Source organism: Ahaetulla prasina, chromosome 2 (genome assembly GCF_028640845.1).
Source record: "Ahaetulla prasina isolate Xishuangbanna chromosome 2, ASM2864084v1, whole genome shotgun sequence".
Taxonomy (NCBI): Eukaryota; Metazoa; Chordata; class Lepidosauria; order Squamata; family Colubridae; genus Ahaetulla; species Ahaetulla prasina.
In genome coordinates this window covers 90,418,359-90,443,451 of record NC_080540.1, presented here as the reverse complement: position 1 = coordinate 90,443,451, position 25,093 = coordinate 90,418,359, and the positions used below count along the sequence as shown (strand labels likewise).

The 25,093-nt window shown below is 39.9% G+C and overlaps 1 protein-coding gene across 3 annotated transcripts; it reads left to right on the top strand.

Annotated features, from left to right (window-relative positions):
- Positions 1–200: 200 nt before the first annotated feature.
- On the top strand, positions 201–23,724 carry LOC131193243 (neuropeptide Y receptor type 2-like). Of its 3 annotated transcripts, none has more exons than XM_058173243.1 (3): positions 201–572; positions 18,851–19,075; positions 20,697–23,724. In XM_058173243.1, exon 3 carries the CDS (start codon positions 20,759–20,761, stop codon positions 21,917–21,919), a length of 1,161 nt encoding a protein of 386 aa, XP_058029226.1. In that variant the 5' UTR covers positions 201–572; positions 18,851–19,075; positions 20,697–20,758; the 3' UTR covers positions 21,920–23,724. The 3 variants fall into 3 exon arrangements, with proteins under 3 accessions (XP_058029226.1, XP_058029225.1, XP_058029224.1); XM_058173242.1 differs by lacking the exon at positions 18,851–19,075 and adding an exon at positions 883–1,050; XM_058173241.1 differs by lacking the exon at positions 18,851–19,075.
- The last annotated feature ends 1,369 nt before the right edge of the window (positions 23,725–25,093 follow it).

Below are 25,093 nucleotides of genomic sequence, written 5' to 3'. Positions count from 1 at the left end.
AGGTGAGCATGATACTAATCTGCTGAATTCTAGTCTTCTAAAGAAGATGCACACAGAGTCTCTCTCTCTCTCTCACACACACACACACACACACACACAACACACACACACCAGCACAACCCATATTTCACAGGGAGTGAATCTTTTTAATCGTCACAGGATGTTTCAGCAATGTAAGAAACCCTGCAGTGGTTGAACAATGCATGAACAGCAGCCACTGCTTCTCTCTCTTTCTCTCCCCCCCCACCTCCTGCCCTCTCTCTCTCTCTCTCTCTGTTGCTAAACACGCTTCCTTCTGTCTTGGTTTCACTCAGGCAGAGTCTTGACAGAACATGGGATAGAGATTACCAGTGACATCCCGTTGAAGGCTTGGTCCCTCAGCATTATAAAAACAGGGCAGCTTTCAGGGGAAAGTCCAATTCTGTCGTTTAAAGTGGCAGGAGAGGGAGGTTTTCTCTAAAAGAGAAAACTTTGAACAAGACCCCTTGCCTTGGGCTCACCACAAGATTCTGCAGAGTGGAAAAAGAGAACAAAGAGCTGGGTCAGATACTGCAATGAAACAATAACTCCAGGTAAGTGGCTTTTTTGAATGCATTTTCCAGCCAAGGAAGTTGGAAGGGAGTGAGATGGAGGATGCTTTTTTATTTAGTGGAAACCATGAAGGTTTTGGGGGAGAAGAGCTTATTTCATGCCATGCAGTTGAATGCATTGATGCTGCTATCCTCTATAAAACTTCCTTCTTTTGCTGCTAATTTTTGGCAGGTGACGGCGTTCTTTGTTTTTGTTTTAAGAGGGGTGCAGGACGTAAGATGGAAGCATGCAGCTTCCTATGCCATACGTAGACTTGTTTCTTTTATTTGACAGACATCTCTGATCAAATAGGCTTTGCAGTTTGGAGGTAACAGAGGAGTAAGCATTCAAGTCGTGGGCAATGGTGCAACTCACCATCTTCGTTTATTGGAAAATATTGCCTGCCGTTAACTTCCAGCGGTGAAGCGAGACTGCGCGTGCTATAAGCAATCTTCCTAGGAATGTCAAAATGTTTGCATGGTGAGTTGGAGATTGGGAAGCAGGGAGCTGAGGGAAGAGAAATGTACAGATCGGTTAATATTCCTAGTTCCTTTTGCTCCCTGGATGTTTCCCTAAGGAGAAAAATCTTGGGGAATTCTGTCCATCATTTTTACTCTGAGAAAACTGTTGATTTCTTTTGTGGGTTGCTCTCCCTTTGGTACTTGGTCCACAAAGACTAGATATACAGAACCAAAGTCTATCTTTCTTCCTTGCTTTGGTCTTTTTGTATATTTTGACAGGCTCTTTTGCCCACTCGCTTCTCGGATCTAGCCTGCAGACTCAGAATGAACTCTGTGCTTTGGCTTTTGAGCATTTAGAAACATCTGATAGTTTTTGAGAATAGGCTTCCTCATATGTAAAGGAATCCCATGGTATAATAGTTAGACTGATCAGATACGGTGTGATTTCTGGTGAAGATATAGCTGCAGACCCAGCACTTTTAGTACTTTTTGATCTCCATTTCTTCTCTGCTTCCATCCTAGCTTATTGTTTCTTTTGTGCTCTGCAGGCTGAGTTCTTGGGTTACCCCTAGAAAAAGGAGAAATGTATATCCCAGCTTGATTTTTTTTAGATAGAAAACTCAAACTCACACCGGAAGAGCAGTTTAGGGGTGACTTTCAAAAGAGGACTCCTTGCAGTTAATTCCTATAGCTTGGCTAGATACCTTTGCAGTCATCTGTGAAAATGTCCTCCCCCTTACATCCCCCTATCCGCACAATTTGGGAATTAAAATAAATGCCTGCAGTATGTTTTGGCTGAAGTCCTGAAGGCTAGCTGTGTTTTCAGCCAGCATGAAATAGCTACCACAGTGGCATTCTCCTTCCTCTAAATTCTTTTTTTCCCCTTTTTTTTGGGGGGTGAAGGAAATGGAATTGTATATAACTTGCTAACTTCTCTTTGTGAGAGTGGTTGGAGAGCCGTGTTGCTTTTTGTTTTAGGAGAATCATCTCAGTCTAGTCTTCCTAGTCCTGAAACTTTTTTATTGCCTCCACAGGAGACAAATGCTGCTCCTGGGTTGGCTCTGTGCTAGCAGGATCACAGTCCATCATCCTCATCAGATAGCAGAGCCCATGGTTTTTCAGCTCCGTGGCAGCCCAAGTGGATCATTGCAAATCTGAGGGAGATGGGCAGTTTCAAAATTAGATAGGTATATGTGCATGAGAGAGACACAGAGGGATAGACAGAGAGACAGACAGACAGACAGATGATATAGGGTAATATTCAGACTGTTGGGAAGAATAGTCCCTTTATCCACACTTCCTTAGCTTTCCCTCCAGGAGTTGAACTCCCATATTGTTCCCTGCATTTCTTCATCAGTTTCTTTAAAAAGTGAGTACTTGTTGAATCCCCTCTCATGGGTGGCTGAGATTTTGTTTTAGTAATAAATTGCAAAATCAACTAGATGAAACTAGGAGGCTCTCTCTATCAGTTTTTGTGTTCTCTGTTGGTCAGCTGGAGGGAGACCTCCTTGACAATTCCTAAATGTGGCAACAACAGAGATGGTGAAGACGCTTGTAGGCTACTATGAATTGATACAAGAAAGTTTGGGGAATGAAAATGGTGGCTACCTGGAAATGTCTTAAGTGAGGGCTAGTGGAGCTGTTGTACAAATTGTGTATTGTCCTGTTCCAGTTTGCATTTTTATTTCCTTAATTGTAAGCACCTGAGGGCTTCATCCAGGACAAAACTACTGTGCCAAGGGCACAGAGTTTAAAAAAACAAAAACAAACCACCTATTACAGTGAACCTGTGTGGTTCCCATCAAATAAATACAATTGTAATATGAAGCCAGATGTCATGGAATATCAGGAAATGACTCCCATTGAGTGGGATTGATCTTTTGACAGATAGATCCAGGTTAGTTTGGTTTGACAAGGCTGGAAGGCTTCACCTTGTGTTGCTGGCTCTTGGCCCATAAGTCTGAAGCTTTTGTTTTTCATGTTAATCACAAGACTCTTGGCTTGGCTAGAAAACATGTTTGGTTAGAAGGATTGGACTGCACGTTTATTCTTGGGTACAGAAGCATGTTTCCTTAACTTCTAGTCTTGTGCATCTCCTTACTTTGTCAGAAAGCATTCCACACGCAAGTTAACATATGTCTTTGTTTAGGTCTTAGATCCATGGAGATTGATGTAGCTGAACAGCTAGGACTTCAAAAGCAGGATGCTAAGGATATGGGATAAAGCAGTACTATATTCTTTCTCTTTGACTATCATGCTAAATGTAAACATGGTTTTTATTAGAATCCTCAACAAAATAACACTACTGGGAGTATCGTGATTGCCCTCTTCTGGCGGCATCTTATAATCCCCAGAACTTCCCACTGAGTGAGTTCCTTGTTCAAAGAGGACTTTGAACCTATTCCTTTCCTCTGTTGGGCACATAGATTCACTCTCGCGCAAAAAAATGATAATTGGATTGGGAGAAGCTACCAGGCAGTAATCAAGAATACTGCCTGAACATTCCTGCACTGAGAGATTTAGCACAAAAGTCAACAGGAAAGACAAAGTTAAAATAAGGTTTTGGAGTTGTCCAAGTTGTCATTTTCCAATTTCTTATTATCTGAACTGTGCTTCTCATCCAGATTTCACTATTGCTTTGATCTGATGTTTGGACAAGCAGGAATTATTCACATACAGTGCTTCCCAATTCTTGTGGATCTTACAAGGTAACATGTATGCTTAAAGGCATCCTTGAAGAATCTATTCTACTATTAATTCTCTGAACTTATCTGAGGCAATTAAAAGTCTCTTTGGCTAATTTAAAGAAATACCATAAGATAAAAATAACAGCTCATATTAAGATGGAACATTCTTACAGAGATAATACTCATATGGTTCCTTCTCTTCTTTAGTGACCTCACAGTGATGAGGGGTGATGAAAAAGTAACTTGGCAAGGTTTTGGGAAGACGGTTTGCTATGGCCTCCTTCATAGGGTTGAGAGAGAGTGAGTGGCTAGCTTTGTGCTTAAGATGGGATTAGAGCTCTCAGTCTCCTGGATTCCACCTGATGTTTTAACCACTATACTAAACTAACTTCAGAAGGAAAGTAATACCCATAGAAATAGAATTAGACAGGAATCAAGATTTTTGCCACCCGAAGAGCAAGATATTTACGTTTTGTGTTTGAGTGGATAGCAGATTGATGGTGAGTCTTCTGCACTGACAGTGAAGTTATGAGAGGGGCAACATTTTATTTAAAGATCTTTTAAGGGGAGGCCTGCAGCCAATATAGGGAGAGGTTTATCTAGTCTTATGAGGGCAACTTGAAATTCAGGAAGCAGAGGCAATTTATGGGACACTCCAAGATAGAGGCCTATTATGTATGCAGTAGAGGGAACCAGGTCTTGAATGCATTGCTGCCACCTCTCAGAATCCACTTCTCTTCCCTCTGCCCATCAGAAGACTTTTAGCAATCTAGAACGTGAATGCTCAGGGAAGCCAAAAACTGAAAATATTAAGAGGAAGAATCAAAACTGATCTTTTATTATTTAATATAGGCCAGAAATGTTCTGTATTGTTGCAGGATAGAATAACAGAATCTTAAAAAAGCCCACCAAAACTTCTCAGTACCTCAAACAAAATCAAAAGGGGAGGGTTATTGTGAGCTTCTTTCTTATTCTTTCCTCTTTCTCAGGACTGAGAAATCTCTGCTGAAACTCTCTTCCTAATGGATCATTACTCTCTTTCTGCTTCGCAAAGAAGGACCACATTCTTTCGCTGTGAAACCACAAGAGTGGATATAAGATGTCACAGAAAAGCAGCCCAATAAGTGGGAACAAGCCTGAGTTAGATGATGAAAATATGAGTACCCAATTTTCTTTGTAATCTATACTTCAAGCTGATATCGGAAAACGTTTCTTGATAATCAGATCTGAAGCAGATGATGACTGGTAATTTTGTCAGTCAGCCTTTTGAGAATTGCTATTATCTTTGTACCTTTTCTTCGATTTTGCCTTTCCTTTTAATCATTACCACTTTTTCTGCCCCTGTATATCATTTCAGCCTGTATCATTATACAATGTGTGTGTGTGTGTGAGGGGGGGGGGGAGGGAGGGAGAGAGGGGGAAAGGGGGCAGCAGGAATCTAACCTAAAGAAGGATTAGTGAAGTGAGCTAAACAATCAGTGCACTTAATTTGCATCTCCAAACACCCGTTCACAAGAGCTCATGCACCAATCCAAAGGTTATATGACTGAGTAAACATGCCCCTTCTGAAAGGACATATTTTGGTTCAATTAGTCCTTTTCTTGAGTATAGTGGTCCTTGGTGGCTTCAATCTCCTTTTCTCTATTTGTCTTTTTCAGTGGCTTGACATCTTTTTCAGTGTCCTTCCATGTGTGAGGTTCTTTTGCTTGCTTGCTCTTTGTAATGTAAACAGCCCTTGCAGTGAAATCTCTTTCATGGACCTCTTGGAGAACCTGAGCTGTGGTGCCTCAGTTTTTCCTTCTGCCATGCAATCAGATCCTTGCCATTTGATATGTTTTATTTATTTATTTATTTATTTATTTATTTATTTATTTATTTATTTATTTATTTATTTATTTATTTATTTATTATTGGATTATTTGGATTATTGTAATGCTCTCTACATGGGGCTCCCCTTGAGGTGCACCCGGAGGCTTCAGTTAGTCCAGAATGCAGCTGCGTGGGTGATAGAGGGAGCTTCGCGTAGCTCCCGTGTAACACCGCTCCTGCGCAGACTGCACTGGCTACCTGTGGCCTTTCGGGTGCACTTTAAGGTTTTGGTTACTACCTTTAAAGCGCTCCATGGCTTAGGGCCTGGGTACTTACGGGACCGCCTGCTGTTACCTCATGCCTCCCACCGACCCGTGCGCTCTCACAGAGAGGGACTTCTCAGGGTGCCGTCCGCCAAGCAATGTCGTCTGGCAGCCCCCAGGGGAAGATCCTTCTCTGTGGGGGCTCCCACCCTCTGGAACGAACTTCCCCCGCGTTTACGCCAAATACCTGACCTTTGGACCTTCCGCTGTGAATTGAAAACACATCTATTTATTCGCGCGGGGCTGGCCTAAATTTTATTGGTTTTAAATTTATTACTAATTTTAAGGGGTTTTTAGTTTTATATATTTTTAAAGTTTTTAGGCCAATTATATAATAAGTTTTTTAATTTGTATTTTAATTGTATATTTTTGTACCATTTTGTTTTATCTTGGCTGTACACCGCCCTGAGTCCTTCGGGAGAAGGGCGGTATAAAAATTGAATAAATAATAATAATAATAATAATAATAATAATAATAATAATAATAATAATAATAATAATATTTATTTATCTATCTATCTATCTATCTATCTATCTATCTATCTATCTATCTATCTATCTATCTATCTATCTATCTTATTTTGTCAATAATATATAAGATAACAGGTAAAAGTATAAACATAATTTGGATACATGAAAAGAGTAAATATAAAAGGAATATTAGGACAGGGACGGTAGGCACACAGGTGCACTTATCTTTCAAAGCCTGCTTGCTGTTTGGCTGACATGGGGAACAAAAACTACATAGTTGTTTTCTCCCCTCTTCCCCCCAACATCAAACTAAACAATGCTTCAAGGCTTTGTGTCTCAGGATCTAAGTTCCTGTTTGCCTTTCCAGTATTCTGGATGCATGGTATTCATTCCTTCCCTTGAGAATGGCCATCATCACCCTTACTCACCTGGGGAAAACTGCTCAGGCAGATCAGCCCTAAATCTGAGATAGTTTTTCAAATGTCTACATTCCTTAAAGTAGGTCACTCTTAACCAAGCAAAACTTCGAAACTACTCTGTCATTTGTAGCATTTTTGTCCCTATCTTTTTTTCCTCTGGCTCTCTTTGTCCAACACACTGATAGTTTCTTGAGATTTCAAGATCACGTTCCTCTTGAGAGGGAGAATTTTGCTCCTTCCTGCATTCCATGAGCTGTAGCTTTCCTGATTCCATTTCCAAAAATTCCTTAGTATTTCCATTAGCTGTTCAGGAGGCATCCTTTCTTCTTTGTGGAACTTCTTTGCATCTTCATTTCAACTGTTGGAGCCCATAACTCTGTTAAAGGTGGAAGTGTGGGGTGAATGCCTGTGAGTGCTCCTGAAAAATGGGAGTTTAACACAGTGGTGAAATCCAATTTTTTTTACTACTGGTTCTGTGGGCATGGCTTGATGGGCGTGGTGTGGCTTGATGGGCGTGGCAGGGGAAGGATACTGCAAAATCTCCATTCCCACCCCACTCTTGGGGAACAGATATTGCAAAATCTCCATTCCCACCCCACTCTGGGGCCAGTTTTTTGCCAGTTCTCTGAACTACTCAAAATTTCCGCTACCGGTTCTCCAGAACCTGGCAGAACCTGCTGGATTTCACCCCTGGTTTAACAAGACCACAAGTTTCCAGAGATAGCAGAAACCATATCTATTCACAGAAAATAATGGGGATAAACAAAGCCTTAGACTCCAGCTACCGGTAGTTACATCCTATCAGGAGAAGACTTCAAGAACATATATTATGAGTATGTGTGAGTGTGCATATGCATATAGGGAAAAAGATAAGAGAAAGTGACAGATGGTCATCAGTTTCTTCGACAAAGGACCAGCAGAAGGATAGACAAAGCTGGGCTACAGGATAAATCTTTAATACTCTATCTACACCTTACTGCCTTCCTTGTGGCCAGTTAGTCATGAGATACTGAAGACTTAGCACCATTGGATTTCACCTCCAACAGGATAGCCCCCAAGAACCAGAAGACACAGAACAATCTGGGATCTGGATAGTTGAACACAGTATCTCATTATAAAAAATTGCTACAGGCAAAGGCTATCTTGTCCAGGCCAGTGGTGGGTTTCAAATTTTTTTACTACCGGTTCTGTGGGTGTGGCTTGGTGGGCATGGCAGGGGAACGATATTGTAAAATCTCCATTCCCACCCCACTCCGGGGGAAGTTTACTGAAAAATCCCCATTTCCTCCCATTCAGCTGGGACTTGGGAGGCAGAGAATAGATGGGGGTGGGGTCAGTCAGATTTGTTACTACCGGTTCTCCGAACTACACAAAATTTCCGCTACCAGTTCTCCAGAACTGGTCAGAACCTGCTGAAACCCACCTCTGGTCCAGGCAGAATTTTATTTTTAAGAAACTTCTGTGGGACCAATAGTTCCATCCTCCCCCAAAACTGCTTCAGTGTTCCTATCAAGGTTATTCCCTACTTAAGCAGCATTTAATTTTCAAATGTTATTGTTGTACTATGCCTCAGCTGATCTCCAGAAAAAGGAAAGAACAATGTGTCTCCATTCTGTTAGTGATATTCTGCAATGATAAGGTGATTTATAAACGTGTCTAGAAAAGAAAGTATTCATTCTTTAGCAAAACATGTCACTTACCAATATCACACCGGATTTTTGATATAAAGGGTCCTGTACATACTGTCAAGCTTTAGACAAATTTAGAAAGTCAAAAGAGTTTAAAATCCATTTGAACACTGAGAGTATTGATCTAATCTACACAACCCAGTAAGAGGCAGAGCATTAAATACAGAACTATTCTTTCAGGGATTTTTTAAAACTGTGGCTTAATGTATCAACTATAATGAATGATAGTTGCAGAGAACAAATATGCATTAGGCAATTATCTTTCACTCATTATTTGAACATAATTTTTCGCTTCCATTTAGGCAGAGATTTTTTTTTGTCCTATAAAATAGAACTGTGTCAGCTCAAACTCTCAGCTTCTAAAGTCTTTTTTTAGTTTTAAGATTGCAAAATGGACAGAAAAAGTGATAAGGAGGTAAAGGAACAGTATAGGCATATGGATGTACAATTGCTTGCTGAGCTTTTGTCTGACAGACTGAACAACAAATCATGTCCCCAGCAGTGGTGGATTTCAAATTTTTTTTACTACCGGTTCTGTGGGTGTGGCTTGGTGGGTGTGGCAGGGGAAGGATACTGTAAAATCTCCATTCACACCACACTCCAAGGGAAGGTTACTGCAAAATCTCCATTCCCTCCCCACTCTAGGGAAAGGTTACTGCAAAATCCCCATTCCCTCCCTACTCCAGGGGAAGGTTACTGTAAAAATCCCCATTTCTTCCCGATCAGCTGGGACTTGGGAGGCAGAGAATAGATGAGGGTGGGGCCAATCAGAATTTTTACTACTGGTTCTCCAAACTACTCAAAATTTCTACTACCGGTTCTCCAGAACTGGTCAGAACCTGCTGAAACTCACCTCTGGTCCCCAGGTCTGATTCTGACATGTCAGCCTAAACACCATCAACCCTGTTATGAGGTAAAATATGGAATCCATATTTTTAGTGTCATACATGAAATGAACATTCAGCTTAATTAAGAGACAGTGAAAAGCAATGTTTTGAGGATTTTGTTTATGTCACTGTATACCTGGAGGCTAATTCTTCAGAAAATTGTAACAAAAAATCCCATATCAGTTTAATAATTTGCTTTTCCTCAGAATACAGATCTGGTGAATTATGAACATGTGATTTGATTATGAAATCAGAGTTAGATTGCAGATTATATGTTCTCAGTAATACTTCTCTTTAGTAAGATAGATTTTAAAGTCATCTATCATATTCATCACGGGGAAAAACATGCGGAAGGGTCGCTTGCTTTCACATTGCCTCTTCCTTGAAGTCATAATCATAATAACAGAGTTGGAAGGGACCTTGGAGGTCTTCTAGTCCAATCCCCTGCCCAGGCAGGAAACCCTACACCATTTCAGACAAATGGTTATCCAACATTTTCTTAAAAATTTCCAGTGTTGGAGCATTCACAACTTCTGCAGGCAAGTTGTTCCACTGATTGTTCTGTCAGGAAATTTCTCCTTAGTTCTAAGTTGCTTCTCTCCTTGATTAGTTTCCACCCGTTGCTTCTTGTTCTACCCTCAGGTGCTTTGGAGAATAGTTTGACTCCCTCTTCTTTGTGGCAACCCCTGAGATATTGGAACACTGCTATCATGTCTCCCCTAGTCCTTCTTTTCATTAAACTAGACATACCAAATTCCTGCAACTGTTCTTCATATGTTTTATCCTCCAGTCCCCTAATCATCTTTGTTGCTCTTCTCTGCACTCTTTCTAGAGTCTCAACATCTTTTTTACATCGTGACGACCAAAACTGAATGCAATATTCCAAGTGTGGCCTTACCAAGGCATTATAAAGTGATATTAGCACTTCATGTGATCTTGATTCTATCCCTCTGATTATGCAGCCAAGAACTGTGTTGGCTTTTTTGGCAGCTGCTGCACACTGCTGGCTCATATCTAAATAGTTGTCCACTAGGACTCCAAGTTCCCTCTATTGAGCAAGGTACCACATATATGGTACCTGTGCATTTTGGTTTTTTTGCCTAAATGTAGAACCTTACTTTTTTCACTGTTGAATTTCATTTTGTTAGATAGCACCCAATGTTCAAGTCTGTCAAGATCCTTCTGTATCTTGAACCTATCTTTTGGAGTGTTGGCTATTCCTGCCAGCTTGGTGTCATCTGCAAATTTGATGAGTTCCCCATCTATCCCCTTGTCCAAGTCATTGATGAAGATGTTGAAGAGTACTGGGCCTAAAACAGTGCCTTGAGATACTCCACTGAATACTTCCCTCCATGTGGATGTAGTTTCATTGAGGACTACACGTTGAGTGCGGTTGGTAAGCCAGTTACGAATCCATCTGGTGGTGGTGCTGTCTAACCCACATTTTTCTACTTTATCTAATAGTAGGTTATGGTCTACTTTATCAAATGTTTTAGAGACTGTTGTTGCAGAAAGAAGTTTGGACAAAAGAGAACACAAATACTCAGATGCTGCTTCTAATGAGGCACTCTTATAATAATAGCTGTAGTAGCTGAAAGGCCATTACTGATTTTCATAACATGAGTGGTTAGAATGGAAAAGTTTCAAAGAAAACAGAAGACCAAATGCACATAAAATATGGCCCTGGGTTTCAGTCATCAGCTGCAGTTGCCATCTTGATACGTTCTTCCCTCCATTTCCTCATCCTGGATGGTCCTGACTAAATAGCTGCTTTTGAAGTAGAGCAGCCCTGTTTCTTGTCTTCCCTCTTCTACAAAGCAGAGGAATGGCATCTGGATGACATCTGGAAGAGAGGCAAAAGCCTACTTTTCACTCTATGGTTGTGTTTGCATAAGACTCTTACTCATGGTTAACTGAACCATTTTCTGAGTTTATATGGCACACTAGACTGAAATATTGATAGCTAGTTTATTGTCCACGTGCCTCTGAATGCGTCTGTTCCAATGACAATGAGAAGCTAGCTTTCCTGGGATATTGAAAAGGTATCTTGGGTCTACATATGAAGAAGTGTAGATATGATTGTGGTAGATCTGTTCTCTCCATTGCATTTTTCTATCCTCCTCATGTGAACAGAAACACTATCCATAGTCTTCTGCCATTTTGTACACAAAAGAGGTCTGCTATCCATTGTCCCCTACATATAAAGGACACTGAGGATGAAAGAAAATGAAACAGGAGGAGAGAAGTAGTACAATGGTCTTATTCTCCCTCCTCATTAATTGAATCTACATAACTTTCTGAAGAAGGTATTTGCCCATTTACCTTCATACCAGGGATGAAATTCAGCCAGTTCTATCCGGCTCGGGTGAACCAATAGCGGCAGCTGCGGGAGACTCCGCCCACCTGTGCGGACGTCATGACATCACTTTTTTTTTTTTTTTTGTTTACATTTATACCCCGCCCTTCTCCGAAGACTCAGGGCGGCTTACAATGTATAGGGCAATAGTCTCATTCTATTTGTATATATTTACAAAGTCAACTTATTGCCCCCCCAACAATCTGGGTCCTCATTTTACCTACCTTATAAAGGATGGAAGGCTGAGTCAACCTTGGGCCGGGCTCGAACCTGCAGTAATTGCAGGCTTTGTGTTCTTAATAACAGGCCTTACCAGGCAGAGCTAAACCGGCCCCTGTGATGATTTTAAGCCTCTGCACATGTGCAGAAGGCTTTGTGCATGCACGGACAACAGCACACACATATTTGCGAACCGGTAGGGAAGGTAAATAAATTTCACCCCTGCTTCATATCTATTTCCTCCATGGTACAGATCATATGTATATGGCCGTGATGGTGAACCTATGGCACGAGTGCCAAAGGTGGCACACGGAGCCATCTCTGCGGGCATGCAAGCTGACGCCTAGGTCAGCTGCACCGCTCATGCCTCCATGCCTCCCACTGGCCAGCTGATTTTCGGGTCTCTGCTGGGAGATGCACGCACATGTGCAGAAAGTGGGGGGCTCGTGCGCACATGCGCGGGGGGTGTTGCGGTGCTCTCCCGCACCCCATTTTTTGTTCCAGGAGGCTTCATGGAGCACCAAAACGGTCACACACACATGCGTGGGGGGCAGGGGGAGTGCAAGGGGTCATGCATGTATGGACGGGGAGCGGGGCCTGGCCTGGGGGGGGCATTGAATTATGTGTGTCGGAGTGCATGCTTCGGCACCCAAGGAAAAAAAAGGTTCCCCATCACTGGTATATATACAAGGATATACAAGGATATACAAGGATACATACAAGGATATACAAGGATATACAAGGATATACTGGTATATGGCATACAAGGATTAAGTGAATGCTATGGACTGGTGAACGGATATTCAGTTCATGTAACCAAGGAACAAGACCATTTTCCGTCAGCTCATTTTTCATTTCCTGGGAAGGGTAGTCTTAGCCTACTTTTCCCTTCAAGTCATCAGTCCAGGAAAGCCTTGATGACTCTATATCAGTGGTGAAATTCAAACTTTTTTACTACCGGTTCTGTGGGCGTGGCTTGGTGGGCTTGGCTTGGCTTGGTGGGTGTGGCAGGGGAAGGATACTGTAAAATCCCCATTCCCTCCCCACTCCTGGGGAAAGGATGTTGCAAAATCTCCATTCCCACCCCACTCTGGGGCCAGCCAGAGGTGGCATTTGCCAGTTCTCTGAACTACTCAAAATTTCCGCTACTGGTTCTCCAGAACCTGTCAGAACCTGCTGGATTTCACCCCAGCAAACAAAATCACCACTCAGCCATCTTCCTTTCCTTGTGTGCAGCAGCTGCCCTTTGCTCTTGGAGTAGCTCCCTATTGTGTAGCCCTTGGTGCTCTCTGAGCTTGCTTGCAGATGTTTCATTACCCAACAAGTAATGAAGTAACCAAGTAACCAAGTCCAGAGAGCACCAAGGACTCCACAGTTCAACCCCGAGTCATATTTGTTTTCTTCTATTGCAATTTGCTACCAGCAGACCATGGATAAATTTGGAAGGCTGGAGTCTCTGATCCATAGACTCAAAATCTATGCAAAAGAGGATGGAATGATTTCTCTGAAACCCAGGTGTATCAAACCCGCAAATATCTGATTTGCAGATTTGCAAATCGTGATTGGATGCTGTCTGGCTTTTCAGGGAATCACAGCAGTAAAAATTCCGCTGAATAACCCTTCTGGCCCAACCCTTCCCTGTTTTGTTCACTATCATCTCATTAAAACCACTTCAGGCATAATGCATACATCTTATTTATTTATTTATTTATTTATTTATTTATTTATTTATTTATTTATTTATTTATTTATTTATTTATTTATTTATTTATTTATTTATTTATTCATTCATTCATTTATTCATTTATTCATTTATTTATTTATTTATTTATTTCAATTCACATTAAAATCACTGGGTAATCAGTGACCACGGCAAACAGGGATGGCTCTATAGATCCAAAAAAGGAATCTGAAGTGCCCATTTCTAATGTAAAACTATTAAATAGTGATTTCAAACATATTTGAAATTTGTTCGAACATTCAGTCAATTTACATTCTTGGTTCATGAGCAAACACCCATGAAATGACATGAAGGGACTAGAAAAAGATTAACATTTTCCTCAGATTAAAAGCCATTTTGGTGGAACTGAAGAGAAAGCAGGAAGTAATTTCAATGTTAATGCAGCAGGCTTCCCAGTTGGGGAGTGGGTGGTGGGGGTGGGGGTCTCTGTTGGTAATCTCTGGGCATTGGCTGGGATCTTTATGCTCTTTTTAATTCCTGCATAGTTGTTATTGTTGTTAGTTGCGAAGTCGTGTCCGACCCATCGCGACCCCATGGACAATGTTCCTCCAGGCCTTCCTGTCCTCTACCATCCTCTGGAGTCCTTTTAAGCTCACACCTACTGCTTCAGTGACTCCATCCAGCCACCTCATTTTCTGTCCATCCCGTTCTTCTTTTTCCTTCAATCTTTCCCAGCATTAGGCTCTTCTCCAGTGAGTCGTTCCTTCTCATAGACTTGATCCAAAAGGAGGTTAGGAAAGGTAGATATGAGAAAAATGTTGAAATGATTGTTCTAACTACCTGTTGGTTGAACCATGAAAAAAATGAAAGAAAGGTTGATGGGATAGAAGTTTCTTTTACAGAAATCTCACTGAATGTTCTGCCCTTTAATATGCTTAATGATATTTTCTCCACATTTATCTGGGACAAACAAGCTTATCACTTATGCCTTTGCTTTCTCTGGTACAAATCTGCCAGTCTTCCCTTCCTGTAGTAATGAGATTGATTTGTTGTAATATTGCACAATTGAGTTAGAAGAAGAGTTTCACATCTTGAACTCTTTAAGAATTCTCAGGAGTATCATCTCAATCAAATAAGCAGTCATTGTTTAATTTTTTTTGAAGTTAATGCTTTTTCACTTCCTTCATCTTAGCTCTTCAACTGCTTTCTATGTTTCATCTTTTTTCTTGAAAAAGTTTGCATTTTTGTTCTTATTAGTTGTTCTTTTTAGTTATAACAGGGTTGGAGCCAATGTGCCATACTTACCTAACCTTATTTGACATTAAACTTTCACTTGTAAGTTTGTCTCCATGCAGAAAGCAGAAAGAAAAGTGTAGATTTCAATTCATAAATATCATAGGATAGGAAAATAACTCAAAGTACCTTTCCGGAATGACCTTTCTGGACAGGGATAGAAAAGTGTTCTTTTTTTAATGTGGGAGTGCATTTGGAAATTTGAAAGCACGTAGTGAGTCACAATTCCTAGTGGGAATTATCACAATTCCTAGTGGGAATGATCAATCAGAAAACATCAATCTATCAGAAGACAAGCTTAAATTGTATTTACAGAGCACTCGTAACCTGGCAATTGAGTTAAATTATTTTGAAGATATACAGAATACACTGAACTATAAACAAGCCAAACAATTTAATTCTGTAAGTCAGTTTATCAGGAAACAGTCACTCAATGTTTTCCAGCTCATATGTATACTGTTTTCATCTGACTGGAATTGGAAGGAAAGAAAAAGATCCAATTCTAACAATACCCAGAGACTTCCTCTTTATATCTTTGGGGACTAACAATATACTGCTGTGCAAAAATGGCCTTTAAAACTGATAGCAAAATTCCATTTATACAAATGGAATTAACAGCCTTATTAAAAAAAAAAACATAACCTCATTTCTCACTAACATTAGGCCTAACCGATTTGAACTGCAAAACTCCTGATGATTTGCTGCCATTTATTGGTCATTCAAATTTGTGCAGCCCAGATTTCATGATTTTACCTAATAAACAATCAAAACAAGCTTATCTGAACAAACAACTGATTGGGTAAATAATGCAGAATAGAATAATCATAATCTCCCACGCTGGAAATGCAGTCTGTAAAATTTTGGACATTCAACCCCTCCTGTTGTAGATCCTAGATGGATCTACCCTGTTTTCCCCAAAATAAGACATCCCCTGATAATAAGCCCAATTGGGCTTTTGAGTGCATGGCAATAAGGCAAGCACTTATTTCAGGGTTCAAAAAAAATATAAGACAGGGTCTTATTTTTGGGGAAACACAGGTATTTATAATCTTTCTGATACTTAAGGGATGACCATTCCTTTGGCCCAAACCAGGACCTAGCTCTGATTAAACACAAACCACAGAGAGTCAAGATGCAAAGCAAAAATAATAATTACATTATGTTTAAAGCCAGTTTAAATAAGTAGGACACAGACTTTTTTTTTCTGGTGCTAATTTAAGACTTAGCAAAAAAAAAAAAAAAAGGATTGAAAGCATGCTTGCTTGTGTACCCCAAGAACTCCATGTTCAAATTATAACTCAACAGTCCAATAATTCACATAATTCTCAGCCCAAGTCTTGCATTTTGTCCACCACGCATTCGCATTCAACGGTTGTCTTAACTGTCTGGAGCAATACTGTTTAATTATTATTCCAATGAGGAGGTGGGGGGCAGATACATGAAAAGGTCTCCAATGTTTATCAGGTTAAAAAAAAGTAATAGCCTCTTAGGGATTTTATGACTGTAGGACATAGTCAAGACACTGCAATAAATATTTCTGTCTGGCCCAGTCAGTGAGTCTGCACAGCCATTGCTTCATTCTTACAAAATGAAATGAATGCCAGAGGTGGCGTTGAGTAACCCAGCAGAAAGTGGTGACTGACTATGAACATTTCAGTGAGTTTAATGACTTTGCTTTTGGTTAGATAGAACTTAATGATATGATTCTGAGCAATCCAAAGTGTTGCAAATTGCCTTTGATCAAACTGAAATAGCACTGCAATAATTATTGGCATTGTTAATTAATTAATTCTTAAACATCAGCCTATTTTTAAAATCCCTTTGAGAGAACTGGTTTAATGGCTCAGGTTATCTTTGCTATATAAGTGGCTGTTGGGCTACTTTTTAGACATTATGCCATCAGATGTTATTTGGGGTAGAGGAAGATATTAAGAAAACACCCAAAGGTGCTTTTTTCAAGAAAGTCCAGTTGCCTCTTGAAAAAAGCACCTTTGGGACAACCATGACCTGGATGACTGAGAATCTCCATAGATATTAAGAAAACACTTTATCAAACAACCCTGGATAGCCCTTACTCATTTCAATCCATTTAAAAGAGGTGAAAGAAACTGGGTATAAAATGACAATTTTAGAGAAAATGCTCTCATGGGCTTGCACAAACGAAACTCTACAATATGTTTGATATTTTGTTTGAAATGATATTTGTACATGCCTTACATGAATATTAATGCCAGTTCAAACCTAAATGGAACTCCTCATCTGTGTCAATGTAGCTGGCCAATGATTATTTTAATTTGGAATTGTAATATTCTTCCTTCTTGAATTCTCAATGAAAATGCAAATTGGGAATAAATAAGTAGAGGTGAACAGAGTTTATTCAGACCTATTTTATGGCTAAAATGAAACTTGTTATTATTTTCAAATGTATTATTTAACTTGAGATGGAAGAACTGAACCCATAGGACTGAGTAAGAGTATTGAAAATAAATTCATAATTCAGTGTGATAATGATCTGATCTAATCTGCTGTTGCTACTATAATTTGATTTGTATTTTTATTACAATAGAAATCTAGATTTAATAATAGAAAATATTGCATCAGCCTAATCTAAAATGCTTCTATGTAGCCGCTTCATGAGCAACATGGAAAAAGCAGGAAGGGAATTCAATTTTCATCCTTTATTCATCTTGTTGTATGATTTAGGCCAGGGGTCTCCAACCCTGATCCCTTTAAGACTTGTGGACTTCAACTCCAAGAGTTCCACAGCCAGCTTTGCTGGCTGAGGGACTCTGGAAGTTGAAGTCCACAAGTCTTAAAGGGACCAAGGTTGGAAACCCCTGATTTAGGCTATAGATTTCAGCACAGGAAGAAAAAGGGAGAAAAAACAGCAAGAAACATGAGTCATACCAAGAATCAAATATGGTACCGATAATCCTGATTGTGTAACTTTGAAGTTAAATTGTGCAAACAATAAGGTAGCATCTGAAAACTTAGGCTAAACTATGTCCATCTTGCATCTTACCAGTTCTATGCAGTTCTAGAAACTCATAAAGAAAATCCTGGGTCAACACGACATCTACAGCTTAAGGAAAACATGAAAAATAACAAATGTTTCGAACAGCAGTGAAGAAGATAAAGCAACAAGTATTATATCCAGAGTATCATACAGACAGATTAATTTCAGCGGTCACACTACCGAGCCTGCTGCCAAGCTCATTGTTCTAATTTAATTCCATGGTGTCAGCCTCTAAGAGCTGGTAAAATATTTGCACACACACACACACACACACATACCCAGCTGAGAAGCAATCTAACCAGGCCCTTCTTCCCACTCATCGTCAAACATCTCAAGCAACAGAGGTTTCCAGCCAAGCTGCCTAAATTCCTGCTGGAGCTCCCAAGAGGAGTTTTGAACTTTGTTCTGCAAAATAAGTGAACACACTTGCTTTCAAACCAAGAAGAAATCCTTCATAGATCCAAGAGATTAATTACATGTATCTAAGCCATTAGAGATACAGGGCTGGAAATAAAGAATCAAATCAGTGAAGGGGGCACAATGAGCAAACTGACTAAAAGGCTGTGATTCTGATTTTTTCCCTATGGCTTTGGCAAAATATTCTTAAAGATTTAGGGCATAAATTTATAATCTATGTTTCTTGTGCTACATATATATATATGGAGCCCAGCTGTGACATTACTGACAAGCATGGTTGAGTTAATTTTATTATTTTGCCTTACGAGCCTTGAAAAAGATTGAGTGAATCATACAATAGTGTGTTGTAAGGATTCTAGAAGTCACAACAAGGAGACATAAGGGCTCTTACATTTATCATCTCTCTTATAGTGAATATTTTATCTTTCTCAGGGAATGGCTTAGAAATTCACTGTCTTTTACCCAAGACATAAATATGCTGGTTTCTCACTCCATATACAAAAGTCATTTGGACTATTGTAGTTGAATAATCTGTTTTGCTATATCTATTTAGGGGCTCAGGCAGTGTACACACTGTACACTCTTTCATCCAACAGAACATCCTCGGAGATCAACAGGAGCCATTGGGAGGCACCATTCATCTTTCCCGACATTGACTGCCTTCAGCAATTGCTTCTTTCAGTCTCACAGTATGGCCAGCCTTGACTTAGACTGGTCTTATGTATGTTTATTTGGAGCAGAACAGCTCCATCTCTGAAGACACTCCTTGTCCCTTATGGTGAGCTCATTGGCTCAGTCTATGAACTTAGCAGATGGCAGGAAAGGCAGAAAACAGGAACATTTGTGCAGTTACCTTTAAAAAAATTCCCTAATGTAGATTGGGACCATACAACTGACTAAGCCAAAAAAATAGTTCACTTATTTTATAGAGTAAAGTGAATTGATCGTTTGTGGGCCTTACGGCACCTATCTTGCCTTTAAGTTGCCAAACCTTTCCAAATAAAAAAGGTGTGGGTTTTTTTTTTGGTATTATTACCATGCTGGGAATTCTGGGCTCCACATTCAACCTGTGGACCATAGGCCCAACTTTTATATTTGTGAACTAATTGCAATTTATCTGGTCCAACCATGGATAAGTAAACCATAACTTGCTGTGCTAAACACAGCAACTGTTAGGTGCAAACAAGCGGATCCAGACATGTAGTGTTCAGGCTACTTTATTACTAAATAATTTATTGTTCTCTGTCTATCACAGAGAATTCTCCTCAGCCTGGCAGATTTAGCCTGGCAACAACCAGATAAGGCTCTAAGGCAGCGGCCCCCAACTTTTTGGGCACCAGGGACCGGTTCCGGGGGGAGAGGTTGTTCCGCAGACCAAAGGGGGCGAGGTTTCATGTGCTCCCTGCATTCTGCAGATGGAGCTTCGCTTGTTTGCGTGACCCAGTTTCTGGCATGCCACAGACCGATGCTGATCCACGGATTGGGGATTGGGGACCCCTACTCTAAGACATTTAAGGAGGGTCATGTCTAGCCCTCTTTTATTTACATAGCACGTCCAGGCTCATTCCTCTCTTGAGCCCATTTCCCAACCGGGACGGTTGTTCTCCAACAGCAACTGTGTCAGCTCCTAAAGATCTACGTTAGCCCATGCGAAATGGCTTGCTGGGAGTATTATAAAAAATATTAAAAAATGGCTCCTATTGTTGCTTGGATTGTTGCCTTGGATCAAAAACTGCTAAAATGTTGTCCCGGTTAGTCTTTAGTGGAGGATCTTGTTCACTCGGTCCCATCATATACCCAATTCTGTGAGCAAGGAGCTGAAGCCTTAAGCATACTGATGAACAAAACAGTTGCAGAGTTTATTGTATTGCTAGTTTATTGCTAATTTATATTTTGACTTTCCTTGCCATTCTTCATGCAAATAGAATTACTCTGACAAGCAGAGGCAAGGTCATGAGAGAGCACACAGGCAGATTGTAGATCAACTGCAAGCCATTGCTAATTGCCAAACTGGTGATCTGGCTTATATGATGATATGAGCATGACATTTGGAAGGATTATTTTTTTTTTAACTCATTCAATTTTAGATAAATAGAATTGCAAAGAGAAAAAAAAAACATATTTTGTGAAAAATAATGTGCATTTAATCAGGGTCAAACTTTTTTTGCTCTTTGCTTGGCTTTAATTTTATCATGCAGATATAATGGGATCTACAGAGACTAATTTTTTTCTTTCAGGTATTCCATTCAACTGTGCATGAAAACCAAATATTAATCATTTTACTGTGCACACGAGGATTGCAGAAATTTAGAGCTTAATTTGAAATGCTGTATTTGATTATAAACTAAAGTCTTTAAATATCATCTTTTTCAATCTTATATTTGTTTTTTTTCCTGCAGACAACCATACAAGCATAATACTGTCTGTCAGCCCAGGGCCTATATAAATACAAAAAATAGGCATGGGGTTGCTTGATCAAGTCAATAGCACCGTCATCTTGGAAGAGCGTATCTTAGAAAAGAAATTACCATCTCGCTGGCATGCAGACAGTCTTGTCACCCCCAGTCAAGGATTTCAAAGCGGATCCAGTGAAATTATGATGGACAGCACCAAGATCCTGGGGGTCCAAATCATATTGGTAATGGCTTATTCTCTCATCATTCTGCTGGGATTCATTGGCAACTCCTTGGTCATCTACATGATAGTGAGATACAAAACCATGAGGACAGTAACCAACTTTTTCATAGCTAACTTAGCTCTGGCTGATTTAATGGTAGATACTTGCTTGCCCTTTACTTTGGCTTACACTCTGCTGGATGAGTGGAAGTTTGGGGCTGTACTTTGTCATTTGGTGTCCTCTGCTCAAGCTTTAAGTGTTCATGTATCTATTCTCACATTAACCGTGATTGCCCTCGATAGGTACAGATGTATTGTTTTTCATTTAGACAGTAGAATATCCAAGAAAATGAGCTTCACCATCATAGTGATCACATGGCTGGTTGCCGCTCTCCTAGCTAGTCCACTGGCTATCTTTCGAGAGTACAGATACGAAGAAATTCCATCCATCAACCTCAGAATAGCTGTCTGCTCAGAGAAATGGCCTTCTGGCAACAGAGATGCCACTATATATAGCTTATCCATGCTCATTCTGCAATATGTCTTCCCTCTTTCTATCATCTGTTATGCCTACATCAGGATATGGTTCAAACTGAAAAGCCACATTAGTCCTTCTGCTAGAAATGACACTCACCGTCGCAGGAAAAAGACCACGAAGATGCTTTTCATGGTCGTTGTGGTGTTTGCCGTCTCTTGGCTACCTTTCCATGCTTTCCAGCTTGCCGCAGACTTAGATATGGCACTTGCCCTCCATGATTATAAACTCCTTTATACGGTATTTCATGTCATAGCTATGTGTTCCACTTTTGCAAACCCTTTGCTCTATGGCTGGATGAATAAGAACTACCGCAATGGATTCCTTACGTTCTTCCGTTGTCAGAAAAAGCCAGAGAGGCTCTATGCAGAGGGATCAATTCGGGGGAGGTCCTTCACTTTCAAGGCTACTACCTTGAATGGGAGCATCAAGCACTCAACAGGTGATGGACAGCTACCGACACCGGTTTAGTACATAACAGCTTCATCTCCACACAGGGCCCGAACCTCAATGTTGCCTACCTAAAACTGTTGTTTCCACACACACCCAAATAAAAATGTGTTGAATTGCCAAAATGCTGCCATTGTCATAGTTAGAAAAAAGCTCCTAATCTATAGGTCTCTTAAGCCTTGTGTACCATCTATTCTGCTTTCCAAGTTAAACAATCCTTGCCTCCAATTTATGTTTTGTGTTCCAAAAGAAGCAGAAATCATGTCATTCCAGCATGCTTTAATTTATGAGAATAAATAAATAAATTTTACCGTTATTTGAAGGACAGAAGAAATAGCAGACAGGATTATTTCACTGCTTTAGGCATTTAAGAGGGATTGAAGGTGTTTGCAACAATACTAACAAATCACATTATTAAATACATGGTGTTTATTTTAATTTCCTGTAGATTTTTTCCACTCCTTATACCAAAGATCTATTTTACCATTCCTTAATCAGAATTCTGGGTAACACATTATTATAGTTATAGTTCAACAAAAGAATAGGAATGAAAAAGATGTATAACACACGGGTTCTGTGAAAAGTTGTTCTAAAGTAATTAATTCCAACTTCTCCAATTATTAAAAAAGGTAAAATTTGCTTTTTGATTTCCAGCAGAAAAGATTAACTCTAAATGTTTTTAGGCTAATGTTGATGATAGTGACACCTACACTGCGCTCCATAATCACTTTTTATATTTCATTCAGTGGTTAAAGTGATTGTTAAATCTTGTTCTTTAATAAGTAAATATTTATTTTGGGAATTGAAATTCCTGTTCTTCTTGACTGTCATGAATATTTCATATTATGAGATTGCTTTCCTGCTTTTTCTTTTTGGGGGATTCTAAGGTGTCATCCATAGCCTTCATTCTTGGTAAGTGACTTATTGCAAAAAACATGTCCTATAATACAGGTAGTCCTCGATTTACAATAATTCGTTTAGTGACTGTTCAAAGTTACAACAGCACTGAAAAATGTGACTTATGACCGTTTTTCAAAGTTATGACCTTTGCAGCATCCCCATGATCATGTGATCAAAATTCTGATACTTGGCATCTGGTTCATATTTATGACGGTTGCTGTGTCTCAAGGTCACGTGATCACCTTTTGCAACCTTCTGACAAGCAAAGTCAATGGGGAAGCCAGATTCACTTAACAACCGGGTTACTAATTTAGCAACTGTAATGATTCACTTAGCAACTGGGACAAGAAAGGTCATAAAGTGGGGGAGAACTCACTTAACAAATGTCTCACTTAACAACAGAAATGTGGGGCTCAATTGTGGTCAAAAGTCGAGGACCACCTGTACTTATATCCACCTACTTGACCAATTCAGATTCTCCATGTATACTATAGAAGAACAGATTTTCCTTATCCTGAATTCTCAATTCTTCTAGTGTTCAAAGTAAGAATCAGGATAACTCCAGATGGAAGGGAGAGTAACTGCAAAGAGCAAATGTGAATATTGTAGCAGTCAGCAAAGCACTCTCTCTAACTGAAAATTTCATGGTTCATTGCCAACATATTGTATCAATTCTACCATTGCTCCACGTGATCTTTAGCCAGAATTGTTCAGAAATGCTACGGAATATTGATATCCTTGATAATGGTGTTTGCTCTGGGTCCGAGTATGTAAATGAAATCTTCATTAGCTAAGGGAAAGGCATGGAGTCAAAATGATTATAATGGGATTAGATGTGTAATGGATAACAATGTCTTCATGATGCCCGGTGAAATAACCATCACAAATTGCTGCCAATGTACATTAAAACATCTATCTGGAAGGAACCTTGGAGTCTTTTCTTTCTTGGATCATGAATATTACTCCATCTGCGACTATCTAGACACATGATTTTGTCTTTTAACAGATAAAATACTAAAACATTCCATGATAACTTCTAAAGTCTTTTTGAACAAAGAAAAAGAGAGAGAGCGAGAAAGAGGCAAGTGCTGCAAAATATACCTTGAAGTAATATTCCATAAATATGTTTTGTGTATGAAGAACAGAGGTGGGTTTCTAGTTCTGACCAGTTCTGGAGAACTGGTAGCAGAAATTTTGAGTAGTTCGGAGAGAAACGGTAGTAAAAATTTTGACTGGCCCTGCCCTCATCTATTCTCTGCCTCCTGAGTCCCAGCTGATCAGGAGAAAATGGGTATTTTGCAGTAACCTTCCCCTGGATTGGGGAGGGAATGGAGATTTTACAGTATCCTTCCCCTGCCACACCCACCAAGACACACCCACCAAGCCCTACCCACAGAACCGGTTGTATGGGTCATGATGTCATAATGCAGACTCCTTCCAATGTCCCCTCTGTGGAGGCCCATGCTTGTATGAATAGTGGTAGCTTCAAACAAATTGCACATTAGTTTCCGTAGATCTACCATATCCCAAAGGAAAACCATTCAAGAAGGGCGGGTTGCAGACCATCTGGAATTGGACCATCTTCCTTTTTCCGGAACGTGGAAAAATACAGTCCAGTGGCCTCTTCAGAGGCACAAAGAGAAAGTGCTTGTGTGTGAGAACTCCACCAAAGTCCTGCCTTTCATAACTAAGAAAATGAGCTGAAGTCAGTGGTGGGATTCAGCCAGTTCGCACCACTTCGGGAGAACCAGTTGTTAACTTTCTGAGCATTTTGATGAACTGGTTGTTGGAAGAAATCATTAGGACAGAGAATCGGTTGTTAAATTATTTGAATCCCACCACTGGCTGAAGTCTCAATATTTGTGAGCAAATTGTGAGTAGAAGAGCACTCATTTCCCCCCATTACTAGTATTTAGAGGCATACTATCTCTGATCTGGTAGGTTCCATATAGGTAGCAAGAAAAAAAAGTAAAGAAAATAATGCTATGTTCATTTGCTTTAACAGAGGAATTCTTTCTTCTGTCTGATTGTAACCAGGAGAGGGTCCCCTTGAAAAAAGACAAAAAAAACCAAAATGAAACCAAAGCTCTACAAACTCTAGTGCAAAAGAGAATTAAAGAGCAAAAGTGATCAGAAAAAAGATGGTGATAATGAGGTTGTGGTATTTTTTGGTATGATGTTATAGAGATGCATTCAAAACCTTTGCATTTCACATCATAATGGGAAAACGAGATATGTCAATATACACATCTACATCCTTTAGTAATGAATCTGTTTTACCTTTGAATCTGTCAC